At 33.5% G+C, this 19,895-nt stretch overlaps 2 protein-coding genes across 2 annotated transcripts in view; one reads left to right on the top strand and one right to left on the bottom strand.

The window, feature by feature from the left end:
* LOC119643397 overlaps positions 1-18,684 on the bottom strand; it is a 34,885-nt gene extending 16,201 nt beyond the window's left edge. Inside the window, exons 1-4 of the mRNA XM_038042748.1 lie at positions 18,568-18,684; positions 17,902-17,964; positions 17,683-17,840; positions 4,401-4,785 (exon numbers count right to left, since the gene is read on the bottom strand). Coding sequence (XP_037898676.1) covers positions 4,401-4,785; positions 17,683-17,840; positions 17,902-17,964; positions 18,568-18,582 — 621 coding nt within the window. The 5' untranslated portion in view covers positions 18,583-18,684. The remainder of the gene's footprint in view (positions 1-4,400; positions 4,786-17,682; positions 17,841-17,901; positions 17,965-18,567) is intronic.
* Positions 3,014-3,982, top strand: LOC119643398 (tigger transposable element-derived protein 1-like). Its single transcript, XM_038042749.1, has 2 exons — positions 3,014-3,455; positions 3,528-3,982. Exons 1-2 carry the CDS (start codon positions 3,290-3,292, stop codon positions 3,776-3,778), a joined length of 417 nt encoding a protein of 138 aa, XP_037898677.1. The 5' UTR covers positions 3,014-3,289; the 3' UTR covers positions 3,779-3,982.
* Positions 18,685-19,895: the final 1,211 nt, after the last annotated feature.

The raw sequence follows: 19,895 nt of genomic DNA, 5'->3' as shown, positions 1-19,895 counted from the left end.
TTTAGGCCCCTAACATTTTGATAAATGTGAGTTAGTAAACCTGGAGATTTATTTAGTTTTTTGAATGGGAAAGCGCTACTGCATTACTATTACGCGTTGATCACAGGGGATAAATTTCCTTATTTAAGAATTCAACCGGCCACAATAGTTTATTTAACAACAAATCCATGTATTCAGTCAGAATTAGAATTTTAAAAGACGAGATTTCTTTAGGTTGAGAAGGAGCTAGTTTCAGAATGCTAACACGCTTTAAATTGAGAGATGGGGCTTTCGTCGCCAGACAACTTTTTATGTTATCCACAGATGTATCAGGTGCCAGTCTCGACACAAATATTGCTTTGCTGGAAGGAACTGCCGTCAAGCAAATGTGGTCTGTACTAGGAGCAGACTCCCAATGGATGGGGAGTTTTGAGTTGGGGAGAATTTAGAAGAGCTAACCGCACCTGCATTAGCAGCTTGTGCAACATGCCCACTTTGGCAACCAGCGTTCATACTCGAACAGCCAGGGGGAGAGGACCAGAAAGACTCCTTGGCTTATTTGTAACTTTGTTGTCACCGACCCGCTCAACAATAGCAGAAACGCTAACTTTCTTTCTAGACTTTGCGGAAGCGCTAACTTGCGCGAATCAAACTTAGGAGAACTCAGAGGTGACGAACCACGCTACGATTTGTAACTTTGTTAGCTGGGGAAGAAGATGAGTGCGCAATGTAACGGCACTTATCAAACTTAGTCTTCATTATTTAAAATTTCTCCCACAAGGAGCCGAGATTTTTACTCAAATCTGAGAAACAACTTCTCGTCTCCCTGAAGAGTTTGTAGAAATCTCCCCACGTTCTACAGTTGGGACATGACAATCGTAAGCCTTTTCAAGGACAAAGACTGCACCCGCAGCACGGCCGATAATACCCGCCGTGTCTCGGTATGTCTAACATATCATATCCCTTTAATGCCCGATTGCTAATAAAAACCGTAAATCCCGTATGGCTAATTCTGATATATTGCTATAAAAAGGATCATCCCCAAATTTCCACGCGAATGGCCAAGACACCAAAACGAATTTTCCTTCTTGTATCAGATCTCCATGAGTGGCAGAACTTCGAAAACGTTAAAGCCCGCTAACAGCTTCATCGAACTAAGCGCAACCATCTTTGAGTTTAATTTCTACATTTCGCATATCTTTACTTTAGAGAATTTTCAGTTCAGTATTTGTATTTCTTTAAATGATTTTCGGAAAAATGCGTTAAATGCTTCTCTCAAATTTTGAGTTTGGGTTTCTCCTTATTTTAGCGTCACTATCGAATAAGAGTTGTATGTATACACTCTGCAACTGCACTTTGCAAATATCTTTTCTTTTTTAATAAAGCATATCCTTCTTCATATTTAAGGCATGTCCTATCCACAACATAAAAGCCCGGAAAAAGGTATACAGATAGCTAAATGTTTCTTTACTTATTAATCTAGGGTTCAACAAGGGCATAAGTAATTAGCAAGTACGCAATTGGCTTTACCCAAACAGAAAAAGATCTGCTCTCACTAATTCTGGTCCAACAAAATATTTGACAGAATAATGTTTTATGTTTTCTAGAAAAACGGTACACCCATTTCGTTTTTTTCTTTTCAAGTCATTTAAATAATTTAAATATTTTTGTGTTTCACTGACCCACAGAGAGATGTGACTGCGAAAGTATACTGATGATGACAAATTCGTCGATTATTAATGTCGCTGTTAAGGAGACTACGCTGTTATTATACTGTGGAAGAAGGATAAGAAAAATTGTAGCTCTTTTCCTGGTTAGCGCATTACTGCTATCAGGTTTTTATTTACTATGATGCATTCTATGAAGTGACCACAACGATCAAATTGTGTAGATCGAAGATTTTTAAAAGAAATCATATCGAGCATTTTAGCTGTGAATCATATAATGCAATATGCAAGGATTTGTGAATGATTATGTGCTAAAGCGAAGAGTTTATAATGTCAAAAGCACAATTAATTTTTGTAAAATCCACTGAACTCTATAAAAGAAGCGAAAAGATCAATAGCTAGAACGATTTGCAACTACAAGTATTAAACTTTAATTGAATGACTAACAACCGTTATTTGAAACTAATATTTTTTATAAAAATTTTATTCACTATTTAAGAATACCTCTGCCAAATAGTAATTTGATTTGTTGAAGTAAACTGAATATTAAACAGTCATCATCAGTTATCATTATTATGTTAGCTTAAAACTTTTGAGAATGACAGACAGTCTAATTACCTGCTTTGAAAAAAAACTTTAATTATTTCATGATTTTATATGAATTCATTTGTTCATTATTTTAGGAACGTTATCGCAATAAATTATTTTCCAATGAATACTCTATGCAATATACTGAATATAAACAATGAAACCAATAAATTCTACAATTTTCAAAATAACCATCATATCCATACTCCAGCTTTCAGTACATATTTCGCATGAAAGAACATTTAAAATTCTTTAAGTAACGTTGAGAGCAGGCTGGGTTTTTTTTTTCTTGCTCAACGAAATCCGCCCTTATGGTATACAAATGCAGTTCACACTATGATCTACATAAATTACTTGACGCGCGGCAATATTCTAAAACTTAGTAGGTAAATTGTTGATATCCATGCTTGATTAAACGATCCTGTCTTTGATGCTGCTCAATGATCAATAAACCATATCAACAATACAAGATATTTATATAAACTTAATGTTGTGAAATATTGTCGATCGTAATAACTTTTGAATTACAGTAAAAGCTCTGTATTCGCGCTTCCTTCATTCGCGGGTTCACTATTCGCGGATTAAAGAAATGCGACCAATTCCTATATTCGTGGCTATAGATATCCGCCATCGGTGTTTTTGAAAAAGTAAACAAACAGAATGAAGGCAACCTTATCACTCAATGAATAAAGTATGTATACATATTTTTAAAGGTTCCTGTTCCGTTCTATGGTAAAAGCTGCTTTGCGTGTTTTATTGTTTCGTCTTTCACATTCGTTACAAAAATTGCGATCGAGTAACACCGCTCTTTTTCGGATTTTTAATGTCAACTAAAAAAAATGAGAAACGAGTTTAGACACAAAAAAAATCTGTGTTACAGCTTAAAGTGAAAATAGAAATGCTTAATTGTTGGAGAGTCATTTGCATCCACACCATGCTCAATCAATATCAACGAATCAACTGTACGATAAAAAAATCCGAAGATAAAATAAGTTCGTCCATAGCTTCAACTTCACTGTCTGCGAAAGTTGTTCGTGATCCTCTATATAGAAAAAATGGAAGTGGCGTTGTCATTATGGATCGAAGACCGCAACCAAAAAAGGGTCCCCCTGAGTGGTCCAATGGTCCGAGAGAAGGCAAAGCGTCTTTATGCTCATTTTAAAGAACCTGATGGTAGTTGTAGTGGTAAATGTACAGATGGAGGATTTCAAGCATCGAGAGGTTGGTTCAGTAAGCTTAAGGTGGGACAATTATTGCATAACATTAAAATTGCTTCTCCAACAACATCCGCAGACACTGCTGCAGACACAAACCTGAGCAAGTTTTTAATGCAGACGAAACTGCACTGTTTTGGAAGAGAGTGCCAAACAAAACATTCATTTCTAAAAGCGAAGGATAGAGTTACACTGGTGCTATGCTCTAATGCATCAGGAGATTGTGTTATTAAGCCACTGATGCTTTACAGATCGTTTAATCCTCGGGCTTTACAAAATCAGAATAAAGACAACCCGGCAGTGTTTTGGCGTGCTAATAAGAAAGCGTGAGTTACAAGTGCTATTTTTTATGATTAGTCACGGAATGGTTTTGTTTCTGAATCGCAAGATGAAAATTTGACTGAAACCGACTTGGAGGAAATGTTACAGCCCATTGAAGAAGAAGCTTCAACAAGCACTGGAAACGTGACATTTAAGTTGAAAAATCTTAGTGGAAGTTTAAGAATGGCAAATGAGCTTCGCGATTTCTTTATGAACATTGATTCGTCTACGGAACGAAGTCTTATTTTTGAGAGGCAAATTTCTAATGCGACTGCTGCGTATCAGTCAGAATTGAAGGAGCTTTTAAAAACTCCCAAGCAAGAGAAAATTACAAAATTCTTCAAACCGTTGCCTAAGCCTTAAGATAATCAAAATGTTCACAAACTTCAATTAACTTGATTTTGTTATATATTTGATTTTTTTTATTTTGTCACCTAGGAACATATCCCCTATAATTTCATATAAATTACCATTCCGTGTTCCCGGTTTCTGTATTCGCGGCATATTTATGAAACATATACCGCGCGAATAAAGAGCTTTTACTGTATTACTTTTCATAATTAACGCTGAATGAAAAGCAACTAAAATTCTTCATTAAATTCATAATCACTTTTTCTAAAGTCGTACTCACTTTTATTTTTAGCTGCCAATATTGATCTAACTTTTGTAACCATTCGTTGTTTCTCCAATTGACTGGCTTCGAACACATGTACAACAAAATGAAAATGGCAAATTCAAAGGTTAACAGAAGCCATACGCTTCGACAAAGACGCTTAGGATGCTTGGTCATTAAAAAGACGCGTTCAATGAGATTTTTTTGCTGTTCTTGTTCAAAAAGCTTCCAAACAATAATAGCTGAAACATAGCCAAATAGATGAAGTGTGCTTGGAATTATAAATCCGGCAAGGTTGCTATAAATAAAGGACAGCGGAATGTAGAGGGGTTCACGTGTCGAAAGGGTGCTCTTTTGGATTGTATAAGTTTCTTTACGGTTGCTTGCCGAGCTATCCGCAAACCTGTTTGAAACGAAAAATGTAAATAAAAATTATAATTAAAATCGAAATTAAAAGTTCTCATACCATATACGACTTGTGGTCTAGTTTTATGGTATAGTTTTATTAAGTTTTTGTGAACATGTGCAAGAACCAGAAAAACATGAAATATACTTTTATAACATCGATAGAAAATGATTCTGAATCGATGTAGAGTTATCTGACCGTCTGCCCGTCTGTTGTGTATCCACGTAGATCTGTATTCAACTTGCAGGTCGCAACTTTTGAGATATTTTGATCAAATTTAGTACAATGACTTGTTTTCGCCCACAGACGACAGCTATTGAAACTGGATCGGATCCTTTTTTCGCTAATGCGCATAACGTCTGGTTCGTTATATGAAAATATAGCATAGTTTTCAGAACTTCGGAATTGTTGAGTAATAATATTGCGGCATTCAAATTGTAATAACCAGTAGATCGGACGGGGCAATTTTTTGAACCCATTGCTTTAAAACAGTTCCTACGGAAGCTGAATGATATAAAAAGGCTTAGTTTTCAAAACTTCTTGATGAAAATTCGTTCATAATAATTTGACATAAAAATACCGAAAATCTCAACGAATTTATATGCATATATATATACTCGAATGTAAATAATACCGCGCCATATACGCATCAATCCATTTAAAACGCTGACTGTGGAATTTGGCGCATCTACTTTGAGGAAGAAAACAATTTATAAGCGCTATAAACTATTCGGAGAAGTCCAAGATGTTGGCGACGATACCTGCCCTGGACATACCAGCACTTTAACAGCCAACAAAATCGTTGAAGCAGTGAAGCATATTGTTATAGAAAATCGGCGAATCATTATTAAAGAAGTTGGTTAGAATGTCGGTATATCGGGTAGCTCATGCCATGGAATTGTTTCAAAATTGTTTTGGGCGTGAAACATGCGGTAACATAATGCGCCAGCTCACACGTCATTGCTGGCACAAATTCTGAATCGATCTAACCATGTTTGTCTAGCTATGTGTCTGTTCGGTGTGTGCTGTTGAGAGTCTTCTGTTCGCAGACAATTCAAATATTGATTGCAAATTGGATAGAAACAGTAGAAGTTCTTGCAAATTGGTATTGAAGACGGATCAAATTGGTCACAGCATAGGCAAACAGGAAGGTGTCAACTGGACGCAACTACTGGACGCGCTTCCTTAAGCAAAAATTTATGGATGTTTGCTTATAACTCATAAATTATGGAAAAAAGAAGCCTGAAATTCTCTAAATTTAATTTATGGGGGACGCTAGTCTTTATCTTATCGAGATCAATGAAACATTAAAACATTAAAATAGGTCATTTAAAATTGACTTTACGATGCCACGTCAAAAATTTAAGTTTTTGTACTTTAATAAATATATGCATACGAAAATAATGTTATTAATAAATTTGTAAATGTTGACTACACAACTAAAGAATTAAGTTAGCTGGTAAGCAAAGTCAATAATAATGATCAGTCAATAATAATGATCAGTCTATAATAATTCTTCTTGCAATAAACTTATTCCATCCAAATAAATCTTCCTTGTACTTTTTTTAAAGCAAAATAATTAAAAGCAATGATTAAACAGTCGGTTGGATCCCAATTGAAAAAAAATGACCCAGCAAAACGAACCAGAAGAAAATACTTTAATCAATTATGAGCAGTAACTTTTTACCCATAAAAAAAATTACCATAAAAAAAACATAATTTATCATTCCTTGTGCAGTGACTTTTGCAAATAAAACAGTGAAAAACCCACAACAACCAAAAAAAGGTGAGTTGTACCACTAAAAAAAAATTAATTTGCAAACGATCACCACAAACATAAAAATAAAAGAAGAAGAAGCAAAACAACAAAACATATTCGAGAAAAAGAACATTCAACGCAAGTAGAATGAATCTGAATGAATGAACAAGCCAGATGGGAGTCACAATTTTTCAGGTAGTTTCGTTTCCAAAGATTCCTACCACTGATAGGAGCCCCGCACCAGAAGGAATCCAATTTAACTGGGATAGGATACAATTGGATCATTTAAAAAGCAAAAAAAAATCATGAAAATGTTGAAGAGTTTGAGAAACTATTTTTTAAGGGAGGGGACAAACTAACAAACACAATGAAAATACATAACATGGGACAAGAACAGCAACCGATGAGCAAATAAATTGAAAGCTATACAGATATCGTCCACAACATGAAGCAGAGGTACGAAGATGAATAAAGAAAATGAAAGAACAGCAAATATTTAGTATCTCACGATATTCTAGCCCTTTAATAGTTGTGTCAAAAAAATTGACAATTATGCACAAAAAAAAATGTAGAATTATAATAGATTATAGAAAATTACAATAAATCAAGAAAAAATTGATAAATCTCCAAACATAGACTCAATATTAAACAAATTAGAACGAGCACAATATTTCGCAACTATAGACTTAGCGAAAGCGTATCATCAGATATTAATAAGAAGAAATTAGGAGAATACAATTTCGATGTAGAGTACATAGAAGGCAAGGAAAATCAAACAGCCGATTTTCTAAGCTGAATAGAAAATAACGTGGACGTTTTTCAGGAAAATGAAGAATGCGTAAACTCCTATGAGATAAATTTTTCATGGAATTCGGAAAGTAAGATGGAATTGAACACGGTAAACAATACAGAAGAAAGTGGTGTATCGGTGGTAACGATTCTTTCGATTGACGAAAGTGTGTACGATAATTTCTATATAAAAGAGCAAACACTAAATATATATAAAACTCAAATTATAATGACAAACCATAAAGTTGAAAAATTTATATACATCCGGAATTAGTCGAACAAAATTATAATAAAGCGCAGGATAAATGATAGCCAAATAAAATTTACTAAATGTACAAATAGAGCCCAAGACATTGAAATCGAAGAAGCTTTTAAACAAATACCTCTACATCATATTAGAAAGAGCGTAGATTCAGGTATTATAGAAATATACTATTAAATAAAACAAAATATATTATCTTAAATTAATGGAATTAATGCAATTTTTTCAAAGTTAATTATATCAATCCAATTGGTAGTGCGAAATATGCAGCAAGTATTAGTACACAATTATTTTGGTGTAACTTTAAACCATCTAAAATGAGTTATCAAGAGCGACAAAAATAAAATAAAACGTGAAATAAATTCAGTAATTAAAGTCTTAGAAACAGAAGCTAAGAAAAATTTATATCTGGAGCAATTAATAAATATAGAACTAATAAAAAGTGAAAAAAGAACAGCTCCAAGATTTTAGCTAATAATAAAATAATATGCAAAATATAAAATCATTTATAAGAAGCTCAAATACATTCCATTTTGGAGGAGCATTATTTAATAATACATATCTAATCTTTGGGAAATAAAATACCTGAAAATACCCATACCGAATGTAGAAAATAATGAAATAGAAAGTAATATAGAATAAATTTTTGGATTTGAGAATAAATCGTATCAATTCGAGGAGAACAAATATTTTAAGCCCTACAAATAAATACACATTGTGTGGTCAAAAATAACTCCAAGCTATTACACAATAAAGATTTTGAAATATTAGAATTAATAGGAACACAATTATTATTAAAAACGCTCTTTACACTCAAATTAAAATTGTTATCCAGAAGATACCGTTTCAATGAGGTATTATTTGTAAGGAGGTAAATATGAACATAAATGCCGCGGGCCTATATACTTTTTTAATTAAGGTACGGATGTCCTATTAACTTTCGTATGGGGTATCGTCATAGGCTGTACAGGCCTGCTTATAAGAATTTCATTATTCTTGGACCACACAGCTACAGAAAGGGTGTGTGTAATATATCCTTATTCTAATCTCCTATAGAGTAAGGCACTTACCTGCACCCTTTGCCTACTCAATCTATTTTGTTATAACATTTGACCAAAGTGGATCAAATTTCCTTACTTGCTAAAGCACCGTAATTTAGCTTGCTAAACACTCATCTAATCAGGTTATGATTTAATCTAACGCCATCAAAGAAAAGGAACAACTTAACTTCGGTGATTTCCGTATTCTTTATTCGAACTATATTTAATAATCATAACTTACAATTAAATTGAAGAGGGTTTCAATTACTGACTCTTACTATTACAATTTATATGTACTCATTACTATAATTTATACTTTTATTCACGATATTTGTTTTACATCTCACCAATCCGAGCACACGTCCACCCTTGTCGACGACCAAAAAGGTAAAAAAGACTTACGCAAAACCCTCTTCGTTAGTGATAACGGTTACTTCTCTCCCCTGATTAGCATTGCCAATCAATGTTTGGATCTAATTCGTAACAGACGAATTCGATGCCAACCTTACCTGTCATAGAATTGTCATGGTCGTATTAAAAACTTATTTACTCTATGCTTAATCTACTTAGGAATGCATACTCTAAACGTTAATCTAAAGTGGAGAACCAAAACAGTCTCGGTCCTCACATGTTTAATTAATTATGGTTCAATCAACATGGAAGACTATTATATCTCAAACGATGTGGACATAATAAAAAAAAAGAAAACCGATAATTAACTTTTGATGAAATGCAACGAAAATATCATGTTCATATAAGAAACTTTATAGAATTGAGAACACATAATAACATAACATATGGGTGATTACTGTCATAATTGTTATGTTTATTTCGTGAAACATAAAAAAATTATTATAAAGTTTAATGAAGTAATTCAGAAGAATTCCAAGTATTCTCCTTCAAAGGGAGGAGAGGATGCATATATAAATACTAAAAGAACTATCGGCAACATCGACGAGTTCATTAAAATATTAAAGTAGGTAATTCAAAAGGATCTTTCCAATTTCAAAATTCTATTCACCAACATAATTGTTGCAATTTTAAGGTATGAACCAACAGAAATCGTTATTTTCATTCATGTTTTAATATGAACATAACGTATGTATGGCTTAAATAATATATATATAAAATATATATATATATATATATATGTGCTCTAAAACTGTGCAATGTTTGGTAAGTTAGCCATCTTTGTAAGGTCGGTCAGTGCAAAGAGAGTGGGTCTATGTTTACTATTTATTCGCAAAAGGGCGATGACCTATAAGATAGCGGAATACTGCTAATGAATTGTCTTTTCAAAATTTCTCTTCTTACTCAAAATTCTCAATAGTTATAACAAAAAAAAAGAACTAAAACAAGTAAAAAAGTTGTACTCGGCGGGAGTGAAATCTCGCATAACCACCGCAATGCTTTCGCATTCTATTCTCCAAGTTTTTTATTTAATACCCATATCGCTGTTATTATTAAGAAAATATTAATCCTCTAGGCTGTGGTGTCTACCATATTTATTGTAGAATCAGTTTTATTTAGGCAGACAATACATCTTCGTTTGAGGAATGTACAAATTAGGTTTAAACATACTTTCTTTGCCTTATGATAAATATGAATAAAATCTCAAATAAGTGAAAAAAAGGAAATTTCACCACTTGTAACTTTGTGTAGACATGGCCGATTTTTTGCCATTTCGGTACGTAAAGGGTGGAGTGCAAAGTAAATGTGGAAAATTTCAGCTTTCTGACTTTAAGAATTTCCAAGTATCGAGCCACAAATTTTTCTTAAGAAAAACGGAGTTGAGTTCAGTTTACGCTCTACAACGGGCTTCTTCCAACGTTTTTATCAAATTTGAAGCCGTTATATTAATTTTTGCGGCCAGGAGGGTGCCAAAGGCAAACACGATACGAACACACCGACGGGCAGAGATGGCTCAATCAATTCAGAATTTTACGCTGATCAAGAATGTATGGATTTTGTAGGGTCTATAAAACTTCGTTTTGGGTGTTACATACGTTATGAAAGAAAATAAAATGGGTATACATGGATCTTACAGCGGTGGGTAAAAAAAAAGATAAAGTCCGTAAGGGCCGGTTTCGCTTTGTGCAATTGGTTCTATCTGAAACATATCATGCTTATTAAGGCATTAACAAACTCAGACATGAAATAAACCAGCGAAGCAAGTAGAGAGTTCTTTTTTTCAACAAGCGAACGAGGCAGTTCAGCACGAACAACCACACGGGAAAGATTCTGCAGAGAATTATAAATCAATTGCTCTGCTTCTTAAAATGTTGTTTTCTTCAAATTTCTTCATAAGACATCAAAAAGAAAGAATGAAAGAAAAGTTTGTAAAAAGTTGATAATTAAAACTTAACCCTAAGTGAAAACACATTGCTAATATTGGAAATTAGAATTAAAGCCAAAGTAAAAACGTTTTATTAAAACTGAAAATAAAACTCATATATAACAAAACAACGTCTTACTAAAAGTTGTAATTAAAATATAGTCCTATAAGAAATGTATTATCAAAATTTTCTTGTATTGAAAAAGCACATTATAACTGAACTGAGTGAGTTTCTAAAAACTTAAATATATACGTAAGAAAAAGAACCTGCAAATATTAGTGTCGATAAAGCGGGTTTAATCCGAAAAAAAACCACATAAAAGGGTTTATAAGTAAAAATTACCATAGCCTCATCTAAAAGACGTAAAATAAACATTGAAAGTCTGCTGTATTTTCATTGCTCAACTGTACTATGAAGAATGAAAACATTGAGAAAACCGCTTACCAACAAAGAAGCCTACGATGTCATTTGAAACAGTGATGCCAAAGAATATGCATGCGACATTATATGGCCTTCATTTCTTCAGTGGTATTGTTAAGAACAGACAAATGTGTAAACATTTTTTGTTTTTATAATATTTTTATATATATATTTGCATATATTTATACGTATATATAGATATATATATTTTACTGAAAGAAAGAAATATATATATATATGTGCCCCTTTTCGGTATTTTCTGTTCTACCTACGTTCCGTTGAATAAACGTTACTAAGCAACGCAAACGAAAACCTATGACTTTTAAAAAAATAAAGATTGCACTGGTTTATTGAAAGTGGTATAGAGTGCAAGATAGGCTGATGATGGCAGGCGTGATAACAATACAACGGGCAGGTGTATACCTGCATTGATTGATGGAAATGTGATCAGCTTGCGGTTTTGAAGATAATTACTTGACGGTCTTCAATAAAGAAAAAATAATATATATAATAGTACCCTAGGGCTGTTTGCATCTAAGTCTAGGAAAAATTGTTAGATCATAGAATATAGCGTTAACAGCTTTCAGAGGGTGAAAAATTCTGATGAATAAAGGAGAATAGCCTACCTTATCGAGTTTAGAACTGGAAATAAAACTAAACATGAACGTGTCAAGAAAAAGGGTTATGTGCGTTTGGTTAATAACTTCTGTCCATGAACTTGGAATTGCATTGCGATTTGGCGCCACGAGCTTGCGAGAGTTTTATAAAACATTGTGACGACGAGTAGAGGAGAGCATGCCTGGAGAAGAATTTGGGGAATTGCCGCCACCGGCAGCATAATAATTTATTGGGGGTTATTCTCACCAAGAAATTGTAATTTTTATTTTGCTTATATTTGAGCTTGAAGTTTTTTACTCAAACCACCTGCAAGACTATTTATAAAAAGTTAACCCAAAATATCTGAGAATTTTTTGCGGCGGACGTTAACTGCTCTCGACGTAATATAAACTAAAACTTACAAATGGGCCTTTCTCTTCGCCTTTCCATCTGTCCGTTTGTACTTTTGTCCGTCTATCTGCCAGTCCGACCCTCCAAAAATTTTATAAGCGTCCAATTTGTTTACAATTTTTAATATTGTTCAAGTATTTGTATAAAAATTGTGTGCATGCGAGAGTAAGCGTATAAAAATTTGCCGCCAACTGAAAATGATTCTCAATAATTCCAAACATGTGGGAATAATGCCCAATTTGTTTACAATTTAAAACCCATTCATTAATGCTTTTCTAAATAAATAAAATTATTAATGTAAATACCATTTTTTAATATGTTGGCAGCAGGATCTTTAAAACATTGAATGTTAAAGTCAAAATTTCCACCCACAGCAAACAATCTGACTGTCATCACTGCAACAATGTTCGTTCCTTTAATTGCTCTCTCAAGTTACCAAATTCGAAGTTCAAATACATTCCAACAAGTGGTCGCTCATTTCTCTCAAGTTATATGTGGTGAGCTTTTACCTCAGACTAGATATAATAATTTTTAGATTTGAAAATAAAGAAATTTGCACTTGAAAAATTTGAAAGTAAAGAAACTTGCTTTGTAAGAGGGTAAGTAGTTTCGGTTTTTGTTTTCCCTTAAATTTAAATCTGTCCTAATATCTTTTTCTCCACTACTGCAGCTCAATTATTATTTCCACACTCTTTTCATTATGCATTTTTGTTTTTTTTCGACGGTAATGGGGTAAAAAATGAAATAAAAATCATAAATATATAAAAAAAAAGTTGTCTATAGAAAAATGTAAAAAAGTGACGTTAATAATAAGCATTAATCTTATGTTTTTATCGGGCTTTTAATGTAATCTATACATATGTAATCTGTATTTAGATCCAAAAAACAGATAAAATGCTGAAACCAATGAAAGTTTGTGCTTTGCGCATAAACGAAATTTTTTTTCAAATTTTTAAAATGTTTGCGGCTGTTTGCATTTACGAAAAAAACAATACGTTATCGACTTGTGTTCTGAGTAGTGCGTGTTTTGTGTTTCGTCTGCGATTTTTTAATTGTTTTCGGTATTTTTCGGTGTTTTTGTGTGTTTAACTCGTGTGTTCTCTGTGCTTTTGCAAAAACTGATTGTCGCAGATACGATATTTGCTTTCTTTTTCTGCAAATATAATAAAAAAATCAAAAAAACAAAAACATAAAAGAAAAATAAAATATTGAAAACAATTGCCATTATCCTCAGCAGTTCACAAACCTTTTCAAGTGAGTGGTTATGTACCAATTTATTAAACAATAGACAAGCATAAGGCATAATGGCCCCGGGGCCGCCTGATAAAAACTCAAATAAATTTCATCTATTAGCAGACGTATCCCCCCAAAGAAAAAAAATTAAAAATTCCGAATTTCCGGTGTTGCCAACCAGTAGCATCGTTCCTATCGACAAAAAATATGTTGTAATTTCTCCAACTGATCCCTCCATAACAATTTCGCAAATCAGCTCTTTCGCTATTAAAAAAGCACTAGATAGCATTACAACACATACACACTCTATATCGATTTTACGCGATGGAAATTTACTTGTCTTGGCTGGGAAACCGAGCGCAACTGAAAAGCTCATAAAGTCTAAATCATTAGCCAATTTGTGCGCTATATCCGCTAAACTGCATGACAAACTGAACTCGGTTAAGGCGTAGTTTATGCCAAATGCATCGTCAAATTAAATGACGATGGAAAAACCCGCTCTCCTACAGGAAGACTTATTTTGTCTTTTGACCGCTACCGGCTACAGGCAACGGTTGATGTAGCTTGGTACAAATGTAATGTAGAATTCTACATTCCAAATCCCATGAGGTGTAAAAACTGCCAACGCCAACGGGTCATACGGCAAAAAGATGCACCAGTCCTCCATCCTGTGCTAACTGTGGTCATCCTCCACATACTGAAAGCTGTACCCGTAGTTTCTGCATAAATTGCAATGATCAACACTCAGCGTTAGACAAACAATGCCCACGTTTTGTACAGATGCGTGAAATATTAAAAATCAAAACAGAAAATTACTGTAGCATGGGCGAAGCGCGACGCACATACCGGGAAAGAAATCCATCTGTAGCCCATGGAATTGGCAAAAGTAATACCTATGCTGCTGTTGCCTCGCAAATCGAGCCTAGTAAGACTTTAACTCCAACTGCTTCCAATGAAAAACCTGTTCCACCATTAACCAAAAATTATATTGCGAAACCAGTTACATCAGCCGCCAAAGGTAATATTTAAAAAACCAAAGCAACTGCAAACATTGAAAAAATTAAAACAACAACACATATGCTAAAACCTAATATACCAAATTCTCCAGAATCTCCAGCTCTCAACTTTACTCAACAAATCACAAGTGGTAATGAATCCATTCTTTCATCCATTAATCAACCTTCAATTTCAAATTATTCACGTGCGCCAACTCGTTGCGCTTCAAATGTACCAAATCACCTAAGTACAGATTATTCTGCTGGTAAGAATAAATCATTCACGAAAAATTCCTATAGCGACCTTCTCGACGGAGACGCTGACATGTCAACTTAATCCTCCCTCCACTCTGCTTACATGTCATTACAATTAAATAAAGTTTTTAAAATTCTACAATGCAACATTAAGAGACTTGTTAATAATTTTGATGAACTCCGTACACTCATAAGTGATTTTAATCCAACCTTTTTATCGCTTCAAAAAACCTATTGTAGAAGCTCTTTTAATCCTATTCCACCCAAATCATATACTGGATACTTAACGAATGCTGATCAAAATTCATATTCCAAACAAGGAGTAGGTGTTTTTATAAAATCAAGTATACCTCACAAACGCATAAATTGAAGCTCAAATATACAAGCCGTAGCGATACAAATAATGTTAAATATAAAATTTACAGTGCTTTCGCTCTATATTCCACCTTCGCAATCGTTTTCTCAGCAAGAACTCTACAATTTATTCTCCGTACTTTGCCCCCCATTAATTATATGCGGCGATTTCAACAGCTGGAATACGATCTGGGGCTCAACAGTGAACAACACTCGCGGTACTGTTTTAGAAAAGGCCTTTTTTCAAAGCAACCTTTGCGTTTTAGATGATGGAAAACCAACGCACTTCTCAACTCATCATACTATTTCACATATTGATTTAACATGTTGCTCTCCCTCCCTTCTTCCTTTGGTTTCCAGATCTATTTGTGATGATCTACATAATAGTGATCACTTTCCAATCATAATCGATCTTAAACTTTCAACGTCCTCTGCTACTCCAGCAAAACAGGCCAAATTCCTCCTAGATAAAGCGGATTGGATCAATTACTCCAAACAGGTGGAGTCATTTTTGAATTCAAAGCCATTTAACGGGAACTGCAACCATGATGCTGCTATTATGTCTAAAACGATTCGCACGGCTGCTCATCTTTCTATTCCTCAATCCAACACTTCTTTTAAACGAGCTATGGTTCCTTGGTGGAACAACACGCTTTCGTTTTTGAGGAAAAATAAAATGGATCTATGGCACCGCTTTAGGAGATGTCCTGATCATGGTCATTTGTTATTATACAAAACGGCCAATGCTCTTTTCAGGAAGGAATTACGGAATTGCTTTTTACTTAATGTGTGTTACGTTATGCGCTACGAACAACGCAATCATTCTCTTATTACTTAAGAATGCTAAAATCGGTCAAGGCCAATCGTAAATACGCTACAACACTTCGCCTTATATTTACCCGTTTCATAATAATGCACCAAAATACATACATTATATTTATGTAAATATATCACTTTCCTGAAACATCAATGTAGTCTAAATTTAGCAAACTTAATTTATTTGCCAAATATTCTTTTATTTGTCTGTTGCCTCCGTGATCATAAACCACATATTAGACTTTACCGATATAGAAAGGCTTGCTGCCACGAGAGCCCATGTATATAGTGTTGTGTAAAAAATAGGCCAATGTAAACCAATTTCCATATAACTAATTTCCTAAAAATCAATTTTCATCATAATTTATTAAAACTTAGCCATTTTTGGTACATAAATGATCGCTTTCGCTAGTAATTAAGATACAAGAAAAGGAAAGCAAATTTGGTAAAGTTTACTTTTAAGTCAAATTGTCGTTACAAATTAGGCCAAAACAAGTCAGTGGATCAAACTGCAGCAAAATAAGTCGAAAATTCGTTGAACATAAGAATACATGTGCAGATATTAGACAAACAGACAAACTTAGAATCATTTTCTCAATCAATTGGTATGATAAAAGGTGGATCTATCTCAAATTTTTCTAAGCGTTACACAAATATCCGCAAGTTATGTAGGGTATAAATCATTAATACTGCCACTTCTTGTGTTTTTCGAATCCGTATAAAAAGTTCAATGCAGGATTTGTAGAGAAATAGAATTGCTAACTTGACTTTTTAATTTCACATATGATATCGTTAATTCCTAAAACAACAAGAAGTGCAAGTAAGCTTAACAATGTTCTGATTTCACTAAACGGGTAAGAATATTGTAGTTGGGCAAAGCCGACCATTAAATATCTCACACAACTTCGCATTGTACAGTTATTAATTTAGTTGTGTAATAATACACCAAAAATTACACATTGGTTTAATGCAAAATCGTTTGTATGACAACCCGGATATTGGAGAATGGCCCGAACATCGCAGGGCGTGATAAAAATTTAGCAAACCTAGTTTACTTTCCACAACTTTTATTATTTTTCATAATAACCCTTACATAAGTTAGGGTCTAAAAAATGTACCTATGTGACCAAAATCCCATACCGTACATTTTTTTGGTAAATTGCTGCTATGGACCAATTTTCACCACAAAATGTTAAGAATTAAATCTTTTTCTGAAGATCGTACTCTTCATTAAAAATCTTGTATAGAGTTCGCTCCAAAAATAGCAAACATGTCAAATATGTTGAACACACAAGTACAGGGACAGACATCAGACAACACATAAGGTCATATAAACAATTTCCTTCGTAAGTCAAACTTTCTACTATCTTGTTTTAACGTTTTTTCTATGAATAACACATGTTTGTTACTTATTATGGGCATTATTGTCTTCATCCGTAAAGTAGAACGTGCGATAACGAAAGTTGATATTCATTTTCGCTAATTATATGCGTCCGTATATTAAAACTTAACGAGAAGAAATGCGCTAAAGTTTGAAAAATCAGTCGATTGGACATAATGTACTGTATAGGCTATTTCTTTTACGGGTATTTTTTAAAAGAATATAGTTGAAGATAAGCATACAAACCGATAAGTTGATAAATATTGTAGATAATATCCAAATATTAAAGTAATGATGACGAGACATGAATGCATGTAACTTATGATGGTACGTAAATAAGTGGTGTCCGTAGAAATGGGACTCAACGCCACAACAGAAAGGATCAATGTGTAAGGTTGTATAAACTTGAAGAGATATAAGACGTATATAATGAATAATAACTTTTACTAATTAAATATTACCTACCCTACGTCTGCAATAATCTAGAAGCACAGAGGTTGGCTCAAGCCCATTTCGCCGATCATCAATCTAATGCAAATAACATTTTTTTTCGTAGTTTGAACATCAACGATAGTAGATAAATTTATAATCCAAACAAGTAGTTTGGAAACAGTTAAACAGCATAGTTTCGAATATTTGCATGCAGTCTACATATTAATATTTGTTTTTGGTAATGTTACATTGTGAGCATGTGACTCGTAGTTATTTTCTCGAGTTTATAAACAAAAAGTAAATTAATGCATTGGAACAACAAATTTTGCTCATGATTGCACAGCTTTTGAAGTACTTAGAAATGTATATCTTAATAATTCATTACAATAAATGGTAGCGCAGAAGTCTTTCCTAGGAGATTTTTTTTACGCCATGGATCACTTATGGTACGTGATACGTTAAGCTTGTGCACAGAAGTATTTAAGAAAAATCCATATTTTGTTATGCGCTTGATTCAGAACCACATTTTTAATATAATCTTGTTTGTCCGTCCAGGTATCTGGTGTCAGTTCATATCGGTTTTTCGTGTCTATATAGCAGTTTATGAAGTATTGACGAAATTCACAAGGTACCATTACCTCTTAATGGCCAAATGGAAATTAAAATTATCATACCATATTTCAAAATTTTCTTACTCACAATTATTTCCGTCATAGTCCTAGCCGGCAATGATGAATTTGAAACTGCTTTAATATCATTTGCCGTAACTGGTGAAGATTCTCCCAATCTTGACTCTTTAAAAATGCTGTCGTTTTTTGTGGTGTTATACAAAGGCACAGTAGAAGTACGTGGAACTTTATTTTGTGTTTCAACTTCTTGATTTGGTTTCTTGCTGCATACGTGGGTACATGTATTTGATTGGCGGAAACAAAAACCAAGATTACATATTTCATTCAAAAACGACTAATTTCATCTTCATAAACAAGAAATTTTTATCAAAAACTATTGACATTTTGTCTTCGTTTGTATTAATTAGATTAGCTATTGGTGATAAGCAAAGTTATTTAAAAATTTTTCAGCTGTTTTCTTCTGGAGGTATGTTTTGCCTGTTATCGTAAATGTTTGTATGAGATCAAATCTTTTCGTAGCTATTAAAAGCATCTTTCTATCTAGAGAACATTTCTCACATAAACAACTCTAACATTCGACTATTTTTTTATAGCGTAAGTTGCGAATATGCAAGATAAAATAGGTAGATTTTAACATTATTTTCAAGTATATTTAACCTGATAGTCTTTTTCCACACATTATTTCCAATGGGCCCTACGTGCTTAAAAAATAAAATGTGCACAAAAATTAGCTTCACTTATACACTATCCTCCAAGACTTTAAGCAGCCTCATAGAAGCTTCAATAAAATCATTCAACTTCTTTTCGTCCATTTGCATGTGCAAGAAACGATGCGTATTTAAAAAAAAAGCTCGAAGCAGTTCTATGAAGATGAAAAAAGCTCGAAGCAATTCTATGTAAATGAAAAAAACTCGAAGCAGCTCTATGAAAATGGAAAAAACCTGTACGTTCTATGAAAATAAAAAAAGCTCCAGCAAGTTCTATGAAAATATGAAAAAGCTGCAGTAAGTTCTGTGGAAATGAAAAACATGAAGTTACATGTAGTCACGCTATAGAATACAAAAATTCTCTAAAAAATTCAAAAAAAAAAGTAAATATTAGACAACATTTGAACTTAATTAGCCTATAAAGAAGAACTTGGCTTGGTCGAATACATTAGGCTATACTGACAGGAATAACCGGTCTCAAAAGAACCCTAGTATGATCCTCCATGCGAAGAGATCTTTACCAGCGAAAGCTTATTTGTAAATTACTCTCAATTGTCAACACATTCGGACGGGCTCTTTGAATTACTCCCAAATTCTCTTTGAATTACTCTCAGACGTAGCCAAATTCAGACTCGTTTTTTCAATGCAACAGGCGGTTGTCAACAAAACAGACTTACTTTTTCAATTATTC

The sequence above is a fragment of the Glossina fuscipes genome, unplaced genomic scaffold (genome assembly GCF_014805625.2).
Source record: "Glossina fuscipes isolate IAEA_lab_2018 unplaced genomic scaffold, Yale_Gfus_2 60684, whole genome shotgun sequence".
NCBI lineage: Eukaryota > Metazoa > Arthropoda > Insecta > Diptera > Glossinidae > Glossina > Glossina fuscipes.
Note: the sequence above shows the minus strand (reverse complement) of the source record. Positions and strands in the feature narration are given on the sequence as shown.

Coding starts and splice junctions, on each gene's coding strand:
- LOC119643398 (XM_038042749.1), top strand. CDS start 3,290: ATGGAAGTGGCGTTGTCATTATGGATCGAAGACCGCAACCAAAAAAGG. Junction 3,456..3,527: donor AGGATTTCAAGCATCGAGAG/GTTGGTTCAGTA, acceptor CAACATCCGCAG/ACACTGCTGCAGACACAAAC.